General features: G+C 53.0%; 2 protein-coding genes across 2 annotated transcripts; both read right to left on the reverse strand.

Annotated features, from left to right (window-relative positions):
• Positions 1-4,335: 4,335 nt before the first annotated feature.
• Positions 4,336-5,983, reverse strand: LOC122152659 (transcription factor SOX-17-like). Its single transcript, XM_042786028.1, has 2 exons — positions 5,634-5,983; positions 4,336-5,358 (listed from the first exon to the last, which is right to left on the reverse strand). The coding sequence occupies exons 1-2, from the start codon at positions 5,929-5,931 to the stop codon at positions 4,427-4,429; spliced, it is 1,230 nt and encodes a 409-aa protein (XP_042641962.1). The 5' UTR covers positions 5,932-5,983; the 3' UTR covers positions 4,336-4,426.
• A 6,931-nt stretch (positions 5,984-12,914) lies between these two features.
• Positions 12,915-14,875, reverse strand: LOC122152658 (transcription factor SOX-17-like). Its single transcript, XM_042785999.1, has 2 exons — positions 14,526-14,875; positions 12,915-14,220 (listed from the first exon to the last, which is right to left on the reverse strand). The coding sequence occupies exons 1-2, from the start codon at positions 14,821-14,823 to the stop codon at positions 13,289-13,291; spliced, it is 1,230 nt and encodes a 409-aa protein (XP_042641933.1). The 5' UTR covers positions 14,824-14,875; the 3' UTR covers positions 12,915-13,288.
• Between the last annotated feature and the right edge of the window lie 1,496 nt (positions 14,876-16,371).

Genomic DNA, 16,371 nt, shown 5'->3' on the forward strand with positions numbered 1-16,371 from the left:
GTGTTTATTCATAATTTACCTGTCAAGAAGTATAAATTAGCCATTATTGAGTACTATGCTGCCCTGGTTAAATTGTTTTTGCTCCACTAACTATCCTAGGTTTCTCCACTTCATACTGCAATCTGTAACCCAGAATTTAAAATCTATATATCAATTTACATTAATGTAGTATTTGTTTCACATTCAGCCACAAATGTATTGGTTGCTAAAACACTTAATATATTTCCCTTCTCTAAAAATCCATATTCGTTTAAGAAAGACTAAGATTTTCCATAAGTAAATCAATAGTTTTAAGAATATCTGCCAAGGGAACAATATCACTATCACTACATTAATATGGAAACTAATAAAATCAATGTGGTCTCCATAGAACAGCTCTACGGAATAAAATAGGATGAAATAATTTGATATGTATGATTAAAATATTGTAAAGCATCCACACCCTGATTTCCAGCTTACCATACTGGTGGCCTTGGATGTACGATGACCCTTGACTTACGACAGAAGAAAACACAGTCCCTTTCAGAGTTCCAGAAATGTGCTCTGATAAGCTGAGTCCATCTGGACAGCCAGAACCACCAGAGACCGATGTACACAACACTTACCAGCCCATAACCCCCTGACGCAGCAGCTCCAGGACACCAGCCGTGAATCAAGGTGAGGACCCGTCCTTCAGCCCGCGCTTTGCCATCGGTGCCAACACAGGTGCTACACAGGCGAGCCCTGGCCACCCAGCGAGGAGCCGGGCAGCCACACAGACCAGCGGGTGCCCCGGGCACACAGGGGAAGGAAGCTGTTACCCACACTACACGGAACTGAGAAAGCGCTCAGCGTAGCCTGCGAACACAGGACAAATTAGATCATCCTTACGTAGGGTTTTCTGAAAAATAGTTGTCTTATGCTTGAACTAATACAGCAACTAAATCATGTTCCTGTTCCTAAATCAGTGCCCACCTCTGGTAAATAGCCCAAATGCCAGAGTATTATACTCCAGTGATGTTGAACGTGCCTGCAATTAAAGTCATCTCAGACTTTCCATTTCAAGAATATTAAATCAGTTTTCAATAGCCTTAGTGACACATTTGGACCACAAATTTTTCATCCCAGACAGCTGGTTCTACCAGAGTACAGAAGTTTCAGCTACAACTGGTCAGATATTTCTGAAAATAAGGCTAGAGAAAATATGTTCTTTCAACCATATTAAATCAACCTTAGGACCCTTTTGCAGCAGTTTTAAGACTTAGCCTGGGATAGGCATTGCGTCAGCGTCAGAGGTGTGACTACCATTGTGCTCTATGTAAAGCTGCCCAAGTACTACAATTGAAACTCTGAAATAGAAACTATAAAATCTAAAAAGCATGAGTAGGAGCACCGGACCACTACAGGTGAAGCAAGAAGGCAGGAGAAAGAGTTCATACCGATGGAGCTACCTCATGGGCTAACAGTAGGCACCAACAGTGGAAGGTGAGAGAAGAGTAAAGGTGAAAAATTGCAACGAGGTAGGAAAGAGGGCACAGTTGGGACAGGAACAGAATCAGGAGGTACTGAAGAGCAGGGGTGAGGATAAAGAGAGTGGGGAACTATGAAGCAGGAAGAAAAACAGGTTAAAAAAGCCAAGCAATTAAGGAAAGGTGCAGAATATGGGGCAATTCCAACAAAGGGGGAAAGCTTATTTTGAGAATGGAAAGAGGATATTCAAACCAGATGGGAGTGTTTAGGCTGATATGGAAAAAGAAAACTGGTAATGTGAGCAACAAAAAATAACATAAACTAGGCAAAGAGTACAGTAGAAGGAGACGGTAGCAAAAGGAAAGGTACAGAAAAGACAGAGCAAAGTAACAGTTGTCATTCCAGGAATGGGAATTGAACCAATTATTCCACAGCTCTAACATCATTTCACTGTCCTGCATTATTCTCTCAAAAAAAAACACTGACAATGTTTGTTCCTCAGTCTTTACCTCGTGGCAAGTCAAAATACAGGCTCACATAGCTGGAAAGGATAAAAGCTGTTATTTGATGAGGTCTTCCTCAGTGGCCGCTTCATTTCATGCAGATGATAGACAAAGTTCTAGGATGAAATCAGTATTAAAAGGCAGAGAGCAAGTGAAGAAAGGACCGTCAAGAGGAGAGATTGAATGAGGCAGGAAAACAGTCACCTCTAGGTTAAGGCAATTTAACAGTACTTTGGAGAGCTGCATCCTGTAAATATTACATTCAAAGTTCTATGTAATAACATATTTCCTTTGAGATTGATTGCATTGCACCAGTCTCTCATTTCACCAAGGAATCAGTTTGGGATGATGTGTAGAAGCGCTGAGCTCTCATAAGTGCAACTGAAGTAAAGGAGAATTCAACCTGGAAAGGAAAAAGTGCTGTGCACGCTTTAATTACAGAGCATTTTGGTTTCAATCTTCATGTATCATTTCTGTGTAAGATACAGATTACCTAGGTTGGAGTTCCATAAAAAAATGTGTGCATCATTTACAAATAATGCCAATATCATAACATTACTCACTAAATGTTAATTAGAGCTGCACTGGCAACCTTAATTCTGGAAGTCTGTTGTTTAACCTTACTTTAAGCTTAATTTAGGAAATCCCATTTACCTTACTTTACTTTTACTGGAGGATTTTAAAAAAATTTTATGACATAACTCAGTTAGACACTGTGGCTATACTACTACTGTATTATAGAAAAAAATTAGTTTTAGGACAGCTGTAACAAATCAATATAAGAAAAAAAGCAACACAAACCAAATTCATATTATTTCAATATACCTAAGCATCTATTCAGAGTGTAAGTATCTAATGTTTGTCTTTGCTGTTCTTCTGCGTTTTTTAGAACAACATTTGTGCAGTGGCATGAGGAAGAGCACCTCCTACGGTTTTAGCTGTCTGTAACTGAAGGAGTGCAACCACCACGACAGTCATCACTATGGCCGGTCATCTAGGAACCACAAGTGGACTAATCCAACCTGTTCAACTATAGCTTTAACTGTTGTTTATACTGACCTATCATTGTAACATGTTCCATCTTTCTTTCCAGACAAATACATCATATTAAAATAAGAATGTCTATGTTATTTTTAAAAGACTGACATATATGAAGTCTTATTTCCCACCCTGCACCCAACCCCCTAACACTAGAAATTTGACACAGGCCTTCACACTTCCCTCATTGTAAAGCTGAGGGAAAAAAAAAAAATGTTATAACAATATTAGACAACCACGATTTCAAGTAAACTTTTTCAATACTATGCTTACATGCAGTGAAAAAAATGTCAACGAAGTCAGTGGACATAATCAGGATTTCTTCTGACTTAAATAAAACTACACTTTCTGAATTAATAAATAAAACGTTATCTGCTCCAAGTATGTTTCCACTAGATTATTTGTTTGAAAATAGTGCAATTGGCTCTGTGTACACAACAGGTGTTCAGAAAATGTCCACTATCATATAATTTTCATAAAAACAAGCATGGATTACACAAATGAAATTGTGGGAGTTATTCATCCACGACTGAGTGGTCTGAGAATCTAGTGCAAGATAAAGTACACTTACTTAAAAATATTTATATTATGAATGTCATTTAGATCATATTTGAACTGTCATTAGCAAGTCAAAATATTTCAAATTCTCTACAACAATTATTGTAGGGTGACCAAAGCCAGAGTCTTCAGAATGGAAGAGAGACATCAGCAGTGCTGTTGGCTTTATGCTTACCTGACAGCGTTACAATGAGAATGAGAGGTAGTTGCACTCTTGCAATGGCAGAAATGTCACAGAGCTGTATAGCTGAACATGGTAAAAAAAACCCTACAAAAACCGCAGTCACATGTTCTGTACTCCAACAGACAGAGAGCAGCAGAGCTCTAGCCATTCAGATCCTTTACAGGAGCCACACCTGGGAACAAACTTCTTAGGTCCTGGTGGTAATTTTAGAGCCATTGTCATGGTGAAAGAAAGTGCCACACAGTGTCCACATTCCCTTTACTCCATCTCAGGGCAAGACTGATTTAACCTTAAATTAATGCACCTAAAAGGCCATATGGCCAAGAAGAATGACAGAAACAGCTGTACATATATTTATTTTCCTGAAGTACAAAAAAAAAAAAAAAAAAAAGGATAAATAATGTGTAGTTAAACATCAAAACATCTAATAAAATCGGGTTCTGGGCAAACAAGTAACACCGCTGATGTTGCAAGAAAAACGACAGTTTGGGGCATGGACGCAAAAAAGACGTAAACGTGCTGGCACACCAGTCGAAACCCAGATTGAATCATGCTTTTAATCTGCACGAGAAAAGCATACTTCCACCCAGACGCGGCTGGCGAAACTCTCCCGAGAAGATTCAAATAAATTACATAAATAGGAGCGGGGCCGGGCGCCCGCCGCCAGTCCGTGGCACGCCGCCGGGCGAGTCCCTCACACGCCGGGGTAGCCGCAGTAGTAGACGGCGCCGCCGGCGTCCGACACGGCCGAGGAGACGTGCCCCGCGCCCTCGGGCGCCGGCAGCCCGGCGGCGTCGTGGCCCGCGAAGGGCAGCCCCAGCTCGGCCTTGCAGGCGAAGCGCAGGTACTGCTCGAACTCGGTGCGGTCCACCTCGCCCAGCAGCTCCTCCTGCGGCAAGTGCTCCAGCTGCTCCCGGCACGGCGCCGCCTCGGGCGGCGGCGACGGCTGCCCCACCGGCCCCGGCGGCAGCGGGCCGCGCCCCGGGCCCGGCGGCTGACACGCCTGCCCGTAGTAGGCGTGCAGCGGCGCCGGGCAGCCCAGCAGCGCCTGCAGCGAGCCGCCCGGGCCCAGCGCCTCGCCGGGAGGCGGCGCCCGGCGCAGCGCGGCGCCCGCCGGGCTCTCGCCCGCCGCCGGCGGGGGGGGGTACTCGGCCGCCGCCGGGTGCGGGGCGAAGCCGTAGGGCACCAGCGCGCACTCCTCCTGCAGCCCCGCCGCGAAGAACGGCGCCTCGCCCTCCGCCGCGTCCAGCGGCGACGGGTCCGGCGTCGGCAGGCTGTAGCCGTCGAAGCCGGCGCCCAGCGGCGGACAGTCCCGGTAGTGCCCCGCCGCCGCCGCGTAGCCCTGCTCGGCGTAGGGCAGGCCCAGGCCCTCCGCGCACATCCTGCCGCCGCCGCCGCCGCCGCCGCCGCCACCGGCGGCCTCGCTGCCCAGCCCGGGCCCCGCCGCCTCCGCCAGGCCGTGCTGCAGGAAGCCGCTCTCCACCCGCTTCAGGCGCTTCACCTGCTTCCGCCGCCGCGGCCGGTACTTGTAGTTGGGGTGGTCCTGCATGTGCTGCACCCGCAGCCGCTCTGCCTCCTCCACGAACGGGCGCTTCTCCGCCAGCGACAGCGCCTTCCACGATTTCCCTGCGCCCACGGACACCGTCAGTCCCGCCGGCCGCCCCACCGCCGCCCGGCCACGGCCGCGGCCCCGCCCGCGAACCCGCCCGCGGCCCGGCCCCCCGAGCCCCGCCGGCTCCCAGCGCTCGCCCTCGCACCCGCCGGCACCCCCGCCCGCCTGCCCACGGCGGGGCTCCCGGTCGCCGAGACCCGCCCGCGCCCCGCGCCCTCGCGTTCCCGCCCGCCGGGGCTCCCGGGTCACCGGGACGCTGAGCCCCCGCCGGGACCCCCCCCGCGCTCACCCAGCATCTTGCTGAGCTCGGCGTTGTGCAGGTCCGGGTTCTGCTGCGCCAGCCGCTTGCGCTCGTCCTTCGCCCACACCATGAAGGCGTTCATGGGCCGCCGGATCCGCGCCTCGCTCTTGCTCCGGCCGCCCGCCGCCCCCGGCGCCGCCGCCTCCACCTTCACCTTCGCCTCGCCCAGCGGGCTCAGCGACTCTGCCCACGGGCAGGGGCCCACGGCCGGCATCATGACGGGCAGCGAGCACCGGCCCTGCGCCTGGTCGTCGCTGCTGGCGTAGCCCGCATCGGGGCTGCTCATCTCGGGCCGGGGCCGGGCGCTGCGGCGGGGCCGCGGGACGGGCTCGGCGCTCGGGCCCCGCTCGCTGCTGGCGCCCGCCGGCGCCCGGCCCTATTTGAGCTGCGGCGCGGCCAATGGGGCCGCGGGGGCGGGCGCGGCGCCGGCCGGTGGCCGTGGCTCCCGCGGCGGCGCGGGGCGGCCCCGGGGCTCCTCCCGGCCCGGCCCCGCACCTGAGCAGGTCGCGGGGCCCGGTGCGGGCTCCCGCTCCCACTTCCTCGCCCCACAGGCCGCCCGGTTGTGGCGGCGCGGAGGTGCCCCGGGGCGCTGCCGCGCTCCCGGCCGCGGCCGCGTTAGCGCCGCGCACGGGCAGAGATTTGTTCCCGTCTGGCTGCCGCTGTCACCGCTCCGCGGGACCCTCTCTTGCTTTTCCCCTCCGTGCTTTGTCTCCTGGGCAAGTTGGTTTCGTCAAATCACGGCGTGTTCAAAATTAAGCCGGCCCTCCGTTCATCGGAATATTTAGAAAGGCCGTGAAGATAATACCGGGGGGTTTTCCTAAAAACGCCCATTGGTTGGTTTTTGCGAATTATTTCTATAACTGTCCGACTACCATCGTTGTGAGCGTGGTCCTGATAAATGAGACATTCTCATGAGCTGTAATAATCTTTCCACTTTAAGCTTTCTGGTGTTTGATCCTATTTTCAGTCGGACCAACAACCCTATTTTTCGTTTTTACGATTTTTTTTTTTCCTATTCACTTCCTCGGAAGGTATTTTATCAGTGCCATATTTAATGCAGGTCAAACGCGTGGAAAGATTGCCCATGAACGAGCAGCCGAGCAATCTGCAAGCTTGGCACGACCCAGAATGTATCTGTCGGACCATTTTCTTACTATAAACTGAAAACAACCCCGATGTTTCTACATTCAATTACAACTTCTTACTTAAATGAAAAGGGCGTGCAGTTACGGCGGGGGGGGGGGGGGGGGGGGGGGGGCGGGGGGAGGGGAGAGGGAATTCTGAATAAATGGTGCCGTCGTTAATTAAGTTAAAGATAACGCTTTTTTTTGTGTGTGTGCTCCGATAAGGCGCGCGCTCCCGTGGCCGCCGCTCCCGGCAGGGCGGGCCGGGGACTCCCGGGCGGGAGCGGGGGCGGGAGCAGCCCCGGCAGCCGCTGCCCGCGGGGAACCCCTGGTCTTCCCTCCAGAGACCGACACAGGAATTATTGAAGGCATCCTGCCCGGTACCACCGTGGTCGTTTTTCGCTTGAAGTCGAATCTACGTAATTTGGTGTTAGTCCTTAGCAAAGAACAGCACCGACGGGAGTTATTTAGTCCTTCGTCTTCCACACGGAGCGTGGAAGCCCGAAAAGCGGCTGGGAAAGGGTCGCGGGGGGCGGTGTGGAATAAATACCCGAGAAACGATCAAGCGGCCATTTAATTACAATAATGATGTCGACCTAAGTTTGTCAGAAATCCGTTCAGACAGAAATTAGCTGAATGTATTTATACTTAAAAACCTTAAACTGCAGGAAAGAATACCTTCTCCGCTCTAGTTTTTAACACACACACACAGAGACACACAAGCAAAGGATCACTTATATTCTTTAGATACCTATATTAAATTTCCCCAGTATCAAAACAGGCAACCGCCCCGTTCTCTGCTGTAACTGGGAGCCGATTTTTAGGGCCAAATTTGACAACCTCGAGCGGGACAGGACCTCTTTTACAAAATCCGCACCGCTCCTAGTGGGCTGCCTTCGAGCCCAGAGCCGCACCGCTGCTCTTCTCGGACACGTGCACGGCGGCACCGTCCTCTCCTTCCACCCTTTCGTGCCCGTCACCGCACTCTCCGTTCGTGCTGTTTGGCAGCGGGGCTTTGTCGCCAGGAGGCTGCCGGGCTAGCGCTGCCGGCGGCGGGTCGCCCTGTGAGGTGGTCCCTTCCCACAACGTGGGAAGCGGCGCTCGCTGTCCCTGGCCGGAGCATGCTGGAGAGGTGGGTGCCGAGGATTTGGGCAGGGGATACGCAATCTCCCGAGCACGCTGCAGGTTTTCTTCGGGAGAGACGAAATGGGGCAACGGGATCGAACGGTAGCTGAGCGGGTCACAGCACCGCCCGGCGAGCTGCATCGCGCAGCGGCCTGAACCGCCTCACGCAATTCCTCCTCCACGTGTGAAAACTCGACAGCGTGCGTTTACGGGGCTTGCCCCAGAAAGCGGCTCTTTGATGGTCATCGTCGCCGTCAGTAGCACCCCCGAGTGGGAATGATTTTCGAGCGCGAAAAAGAAGAGATTCAGCGGCGTAAAGGAAGGACATTACGGGAGGCCGCAAAAAAAGCCTCGTGCTGTTCAAAATCGGGTGGTTTCAAAACGAGTTGCAGAAATAATAAAAGCACGTCATTTCACCCGGTCTTCAGCCTTGGGAGGCCACTCGCGCCCGTGGGACACTGCCATCCAAAGCGAGAGCAGATCACGGGTTGGTGCCGACAGCAGCGGGGCCGGGTGGCTCTGCGCCCCTCAAAGCAAGCAGAGGAAACACCCTGCCCTTTTCCTACACGAGTGCCAATGCCGTCGTAACCTGTCTTTGCACAGTGCATAAATGGCTTATTTATTCCCAGTGACAATCACTTTCTCTTTGGTTTGGTTTTGGTTTGATTTGGTTTTCTTCCCCGAAGGTGTGGGCTTTGAGGCTTTTTGCCCAGCCCACTGAATAAAAGCGCGGACAGATTCAGCAGCATCCAAACTAGAGAGAAGCCACCCAGCTGTCAAGAGGAATAAGGAGAATTACATGGTATTTGCTCTGGGACAGGATTCACATCCTAGTTGAAATCTCTTTATGCCACGGACTCCCTGTGAGCTCCTGAGTAAATCATTCAGGATAAAATACATTACAAGTATCAAAAAAGTATCAGAAAGTAGCAGTCCGAGAAGCCTTGACCGTGTTAGCCGCAGAGACAGTTGCCGTATTGAAGAGCCTCTATTCAAACACACAGAAGGTGGAAGAAAGTGTCCTCTTTTTGCCGACGGGGAAGCTGAAGCAGGACGATTGGAGCATTTCTTGCAGGCATTTCAGCAGTCAACACAGGAATGGTCTGTTTAATGTTAAGCGGTATGTAAGTACTGGATTTCACAGTCCTGTCCATCAGACACATCACTCGGCGCAGCAGCACAGAATCAGCCCCTGGCGCACACCAATCTCTACGTAAAGAACCCGAGGAGGTACTTGCTCTTGCTCTGCATTTTTTTTTTTTTTTTTTTTTTTTTTTTTTTTTGTCCCATTTGAACCGTGGGGCTATTGCAACACGACCTGGCAGCGGAGCTGGGGGGAGAGCGAAGCCCTGGGGGCTGCAGGAGACTCAGAGCAGCGAGGCTCCGGCCACGCAATCGGCTCCCACCAGGTGCTGCAGGCGGAGAGACGGGGGACACGGGAGGAGGGTCCCGGGAGGGGAAAGGGCGATAAACCATTAGTTGCTGTAGCGCCGGGGACCCTGCGCAGCCCCCTCCGGCCCCCCGCCCCCAGCCACCTCGGCACCGTGCGGCTTTCATTTCGGCTTCTCACAAGGTTGCAAACGACCTGTCGCTGTCGCCAGCCCCAGCTGTCCCCGTACTGTTCGTGCCGGTGCCACCACCCACTCCTGAGCGGCTAGCTGTGGTTTTCAGTACAGCTTCTCGCGTGGGTACGCTAAAAGCAAGATTTTTTGTTGTCCTTCACAGGCAATGTAAACAGCGGGGGAGGTATTTATTCCAAAACAAGAGTACAGTCGCCACGTAAATAAAGCACACTTGACTGCAAGGAGAAATTCTGCAGCAGTATTGCTGCTAATGTCTTCCACGGATTTCTCTCTTTCTAGTTTGAAAAGCATACAGCTACCAGAAACGGATAGAAATCCGCTAAGTTGATGGAGGGGTTGATTTTTTTTTTTTTTGATTGGTTTTGTTTGTTTGTTTATTCAGAGCACAAGGCCACTTCTTCCTGACCATTTCCAGTCCCAGCTACTCTCCATTAGCGTGTTTTGAGTCTTGTCTCCTGACTCTTCCGTGTTACCTGCCCTGTATAGACGAACTTTGAGCTGGTTTTAATTCAGCACCTTTGTCTGATGAGGAGGAGGGAAGGGAAGGGGAGAGGAGAGGAGGGGAGGGGAGGGGAGGGGAGGGGAGGGGAGGGGAGGGGAGGAGAGAGGACCTGCGACAGCAGTGCAACACCCACATAAGGAGCTTGGGTGTGTGGAAATGGAAAGCCAACTCTGGACCTCTTGAAACACGATGAATTGGTAAGAGAGGGACAAAAAAAAAAAAAAAAAAAGAGCTGAATACCTTCTCTGGGCACAAGTGGCCTGCATGAGATGCAGAGAGCCCTCACTGGCCCTGTGGGAAGGGGCCTGAAGGCGCTGCTCTGCTCATGCTGCTGTTTGACTGGGGAGCAGCTGTTCTGGCAGAGTTAGAGAGGTGCTGGAAGGTGTTACCCTGTCTTTTGGGTTTACTTTTTGGAGTAAAGCAGAACCGCTGAAAGCAGAGCAGATGCAGTTCCCAGGGAGGGAATTGCCATGGGTGCAGTGCCGGGGAGGGGTGGCAGTGGCAGACCCCGTCTCTTCCTGAAAATTGTGGCAGAGGGGAGAGGTCAAGCTGCACCTTGGGCCTTGACACATACTTTCAGACTTCTCCACAGCCTCCCGAGGCAGGCAGCCACCACTTCCACTGTCTGACCACCAGAACTATGCTGTGGAAAACGCTTGCTAAAGGTAATTCATCAGTTTTGGGTACTTTCCTTTTAATACCCAATTGTCATAGGCACTCATGGGATGTCAGGAAGGTTTAACATTTTCCAAAGGGCTACACGAGTTTTGGGTGTATATCATTTAGAATCGGAAAGTCAAGACAGGCTCTTTGGAAAATGGGGTCTGGACAGAGACTCCAAAAATTTTGCTCCAATTATATTGGCAGTGCATAAACCTGCCACATTTTAGGCATTTTAAAGAAGGTTCTGACCGTTTTTCTCTCAAGAAGGAGGGAAAAAAGCTACACCTCTGGATAAGTACAGGAAAATAATGCTCCTTAGCTTTGAGTCTGAAAAAGCTCTGTGTGAAGGGTTGTTGTAAGATTTGCCTATATACATCATCACCACACATTGTTTGGCAGCCAGGACTGGTATGCTGGCCAATCCTTTTTCCAAAATACATATATTTATTTAACACAATTTATTGTCAGACACCCCCAGTATTTTTACAAAAAATAAGTAGGTTTTCATGCTTTGTCATGAACCCACTTACAGTTTCAAGCTCGCTTCAGCTTTCAGCTGTCTGACAAGTTGTGGTGATAGAAAGAAGAGGGGAGCAAAAGCTGCACCAAAATGAAAAATTACAAGAAATGCTGGCCAAACTTATCAAAAGCATAGTAATGATTTATTTCCAAAACCAGCCAAAGTGATTTTCCCCCAGAAGGTCGTGAATGTGTGTGAAAAGGGCAAAATGAATTTAATTTAAACTTGTAGGTTAAAACCGTATAATAAAAGGAAATCTCAATCAATACAAACCCATAATTTCTCATGCATGTTTCCTTACTGAGTTTATGTATCTATGCTTAGGAACACGTAATACATTTTTCTGAATTAAGGTACCAAGAAGACATCTAATGTCCTTATCCGGAGATACCACCTCATTCAGGAACACGTCATGTTTCTCGTGTACACATGGGAGAGGAGTGAAGAGATGGGTATTTTAGAATTGAAGACTATTTGAAAAGTGAAGTGGAAAGAGTAAGAAACTAGAGGGTAGATCATTTTACAGAATACTAAGGGTGTGAATGCATTTTAATTCAAGACTCCCTAGTACTACCCAACTACATCGACAATTTTTGCCGGGGAGGCTCGAAACTCAGTGCCCGAGGCAGTTTGCATCTGGGGCTGCGTATGCTATTTTTAATCTTTCACTGGTACAAACGTAAGCCTCTTTAAATGTAATTTGAAAATGCACCCAATTTAATTTCCCGTCCTCATGGAAGACAGGTTAATCGGCAGGTAAGTCTGCCACTTCGGCCCCGTCCCCTCGCCTCCAGGGCTCAGCTCCACAGCTTTATCTTAGGAGCAAACGACCGAGATGACTGTTTCCCCCTCCCCCCGATTTGAGCAATAAACATAATGAATTTATCGGTCCCACCTCACAGCTGGACTCACCCCTAACATGTAAATGAAAACACCTCTTTTTCCACGGAAGTTGAACTGCAGGGTGCGTATTTGTCAATCACAGCGATACAGTCCCGATGACGTTGCAGAAGGAATTTCTTTAGGAAAGAAAAGGTAAGATTCTGCAACATACGGCAGAGGGTGCCGCGGCGGTTGGGTGCCCGAAGGGGCACCCCCCTTAGAGCCTCGTGTCGAAATTTTTCACCTACTTTGAACCCCGATTTGCTCCTCTCGTTCTCCTCAGAGGAGACCTGCTGCCCCGCCCCCCCCCCCCCCCCCCCCCCGCCACAGCAAGGGCAGCTACTGGGACACGAAAGACATTTTCTTCGGGGAGGTGCTCCACTTAGCGCTTACCCGGCCATTTCAGCAAGGTGCTATTCCTAATGGCATCCACAATTACATTAAAAACACATCCAGACCCCAACCTACGTCAGTAAGAGATTTCTTACAGTCTTCTTACATTTCAAACCTATAATAGAGTGCTTTAAAAAAAAAAAAAATACAGTCATATTAATCAACCACCTATAAGAAACGATCAATAAAATCTTAAAAAAAAAAAAAACAAAAACAAAAACAAAAAACCCCCCAAACCCCAAAACAACACAAAACCCAACCAACCAACAGAAAACCCCCAAACAATTAAAGAACAGTGTGGAGTAGACAGTTTCTGAACGCTTAAATCTTTGCTTATTGTTTAAACAAGAAAGACAGAAGAAGACTATATCTACAGAAAGGGTGACAGGACCTAATGCCTAGTGCAAGTGACACTAGTAAAAGTACTTTAAAAAGCAGTAATAATCGGTTGCAAAGGACGGTAGCATCTCTCTGAGGGGATATCAGCGATCAGTTTTATTATTTTCCCTTTATTTGTAAAAGTGCAAAATAATTCTGTACAAATCCAACATATAAAACCCAGCACTCTGCACAACATTACAAAAGTCTATGGATCTCTAACAAGATCTCAGAAACTGTATCCCACGTGTGTAAGTAGCATCCCGATTCCACAGCAGGACCAGTTTTACATGTCACTGTCAGACAGCGATGGCAAGACCTGCACCACCCGGACAGCGAGACGGCGCAGCGCCTTTTAAACCTCGAGTAGGTCACGGATACCCTGTCAGTTCTCAAGATTCAAATAAATTACATAAATAGGAGCGGGGCCGGGCGCCCGCCGCCAGTCCGTGGCACGCCGCCGGGCGAGTCCCTCACACGCCGGGGTAGCCGCAGTAGTAGACGGCGCCGCCGGCGTCCGACACGGCCGAGGAGACGTGCCCCGCGCCCTCGGGCGCCGGCAGCCCGGCGGCGTCGTGGCCCGCGAAGGGCAGCCCCAGCTCGGCCTTGCAGGCGAAGCGCAGGTACTGCTCGAACTCGGTGCGGTCCACCTCGCCCAGCAGCTCCTCCTGCGGCAAGTGCTCCAGCTGCTCCCGGCACGGCGCCGCCTCGGGCGGCGGCGACGGCTGCCCCACCGGCCCCGGCGGCAGCGGGCCGCGCCCCGGGCCCGGCGGCTGACACGCCTGCCCGTAGTAGGCGTGCAGCGGCGCCGGGCAGCCCAGCAGCGCCTGCAGCGAGCCGCCCGGGCCCAGCGCCTCGCCGGGAGGCGGCGCCCGGCGCAGCGCGGCGCCCGCCGGGCTCTCGCCCGCCGCCGGCGGGGGGGGGTACTCGGCCGCCGCCGGGTGCGGGGCGAAGCCGTAGGGCACCAGCGCGCACTCCTCCTGCAGCCCCGCCGCGAAGAACGGCGCCTCGCCCTCCGCCGCGTCCAGCGGCGACGGGTCCGGCGTCGGCAGGCTGTAGCCGTCGAAGCCGGCGCCCAGCGGCGGACAGTCCCGGTAGTGCCCCGCCGCCGCCGCGTAGCCCTGCTCGGCGTAGGGCAGGCCCAGGCCCTCCGCGCACATCCTGCCGCCGCCGCCGCCGCCGCCGCCGCCACCGGCGGCCTCGCTGCCCAGCCCGGGCCCCGCCGCCTCCGCCAGGCCGTGCTGCAGGAAGCCGCTCTCCACCCGCTTCAGGCGCTTCACCTGCTTCCGCCGCCGCGGCCGGTACTTGTAGTTGGGGTGGTCCTGCATGTGCTGCACCCGCAGCCGCTCTGCCTCCTCCACGAACGGGCGCTTCTCCGCCAGCGACAGCGCCTTCCACGATTTCCCTGCGCCCACGGACACCGTCAGTCCCGCCGGCCGCCCCACCGCCGCCCGGCCCCGGCCACGGCCACGGCCACGGCCACGGCCACGGCCGCGGCCCCGCCCGCGAACCCGCCCGCGGCCCGGCCCCCCGAGCCCCGCCGGCTCCCAGCGCTCGCCCTCGCACCCGCCGGCACCCCCGCCCGCCTGCCCACGGCGGGGCTCCCGGTCGCCGAGACCCGCCCGCGCCCCGCGCCCTCGCGTTCCCGCCCGCCGGGGCTCCCGGGTCACCGGGACGCTGAGCCCCCGCCGGGACCCCCCCCGCGCTCACCCAGCATCTTGCTGAGCTCGGCGTTGTGCAGGTCCGGGTTCTGCTGCGCCAGCCGCTTGCGCTCGTCCTTCGCCCACACCATGAAGGCGTTCATGGGCCGCCGGATCCGCGCCTCGCTCTTGCTCCGGCCGCCCGCCGCCCCCGGCGCCGCCGCCTCCACCTTCACCTTCGCCTCGCCCAGCGGGCTCAGCGACTCTGCCCACGGGCAGGGGCCCACGGCCGGCATCATGACGGGCAGCGAGCACCGGCCCTGCGCCTGGTCGTCGCTGCTGGCGTAGCCCGCATCGGGGCTGCTCATCTCGGGCCGGGGCCGGGCGCTGCGGCGGGGCCGCGGGACGGGCTCGGCGCTCGGGCCCCGCTCGCTGCTGGCGCCCGCCGGCGCCCGGCCCTATTTGAGCTGCGGCGCGGCCAATGGGGCCGCGGGGGCGGGCGCGGCGCCGGCCGGTGGCCGTGGCTCCCGCGGCGGCGCGGGGCGGCCCCGGGGCTCCTCCCGGCCCGGCCCCGCACCTGAGCAGGTCGCGGGGCCCGGTGCGGGCAGCGCTGCCCCCGCCCCCGCGGGACTGGGGGGGGGGGGGGGGGGGCGTTCGGGGGAACCGGCAGCGCCTTCGTAAGCGGCCGTCGGACTTCTGCCCCGCTCCCCGCTGTGGCTGCAGAGACCGGCCCACCGGGGCCGTGCGGTGCCGTCTTGTCACCTGTAAAATACCCGCCCGCCTGCAGCCCGGCCAGAGAGGGACAACCCAGACCAGAGGGAGACACGAACGCGGGGTGGAAGGGACTGATTATTTCCGACCGTAGCCAGACACCTGAACCCCCGGCAAGACACAAGGGGCTTCTTTTGTACGCAGACTCGGAAAGAATAACCCAAGCCGTCCTCTGCAGTGCACACTTCAGCATCCTACTTTCCACTGCTACCTTTGCATATTTTACCTCGCAAGCCCATGCAAGATGTAAACTGCGTATGACAGTAGGATACTGAATCCACAGTAAAGCCTATGAATTTATCCTATCCCACTTTTTCACACTTCGTAATAAAGTTACTCCGTATTTGCCAAAGGCGCAAATATTTATTGTGTGTAGCATAACCTTCCTTAGATATTATTTAGGTCGATCTTTGCAGTACGTATTGCTTTCTGCATTGCCTTGTTTAAGAATTCTCTGATTTGCCTGAATAAATAAACTGTAAATACAAACAGATTTTTCTAAATAGTGCACCACTTCAGAATAAATGCAAATTCTGTCTCGCTGCCATTTATGTTTTTCTTTGGCATACAATCTAATGTAAAACACGGCGTTTTCACGGGCTCTCAGATTAATATTTGCATTGTTGTGTGGTGCTATTAAATGCATCAATGCTTATTTAAGAAACCGCTGAGCTTTAAACTGAAGATCAAAGAGGTTTATTTGGTTAAGGACACCTTTGTTTGGGTAGCCACTTTGGTCAAATAAACTAATATTGTAAGAATTCTTGCTGAAATTAAATGAATGAAGCCAGCATCACCATTAACTTATTCTAACATTGAATTTCCTGTTTTGTGCTACGTAAAGCCTGCTGCTTCACGCTTGTCGGCCAGTAGATATTCTAAAAAGAAGAAAAACACAGTAGCAAGCGGTAGGTGCCCGGGACTGGCACCGGGGAGGATTATTTTCGAGGCACTTCTGTGTTCGTGCTTTCTGCTCCCCTGTTTGTTGGAGATTATAAACAAGCGATATATTTCCAGAATAATGGTATCCTGTATTTATCCCTGTTGCGAGGAGTCGAAATCATTGCCAAAAGACTAATATCTGCCTAAAACCAAACAAAAAGACGGGTTTAGGCATTTTTTTTTTTTCCCGTTCAAACGCACCC

The sequence above is a fragment of the Tyto alba genome, unplaced genomic scaffold (assembly GCF_018691265.1).
Source record: "Tyto alba isolate M040663 unplaced genomic scaffold, T.alba_DEE_v4.0 Super-Scaffold_9, whole genome shotgun sequence".
In the NCBI taxonomy this organism is placed as follows: Eukaryota; Metazoa; Chordata; class Aves; order Strigiformes; family Tytonidae; genus Tyto; species Tyto alba.

Excerpts from the sequence above, each read along its gene's own strand:
- LOC122152658 (XM_042785999.1), bottom strand. The coding sequence starts at position 14,823 with ATGAGCAGCCCCGATGCGGGCTACGCCAGCAGCGACGACCAGGCGCAG. Across the intron at positions 14,221-14,525 it reads CGAGCTCAGCAAGATGCTGG|GGAAATCGTGGAAGGCGCTG; the intron begins GTGAGCGCGGGG and ends CCGTGGGCGCAG.
- LOC122152659 (XM_042786028.1), bottom strand. The coding sequence starts at position 5,931 with ATGAGCAGCCCCGATGCGGGCTACGCCAGCAGCGACGACCAGGCGCAG. Across the intron at positions 5,359-5,633 it reads CGAGCTCAGCAAGATGCTGG|GGAAATCGTGGAAGGCGCTG; the intron begins GTGAGCGCGGGG and ends CCGTGGGCGCAG.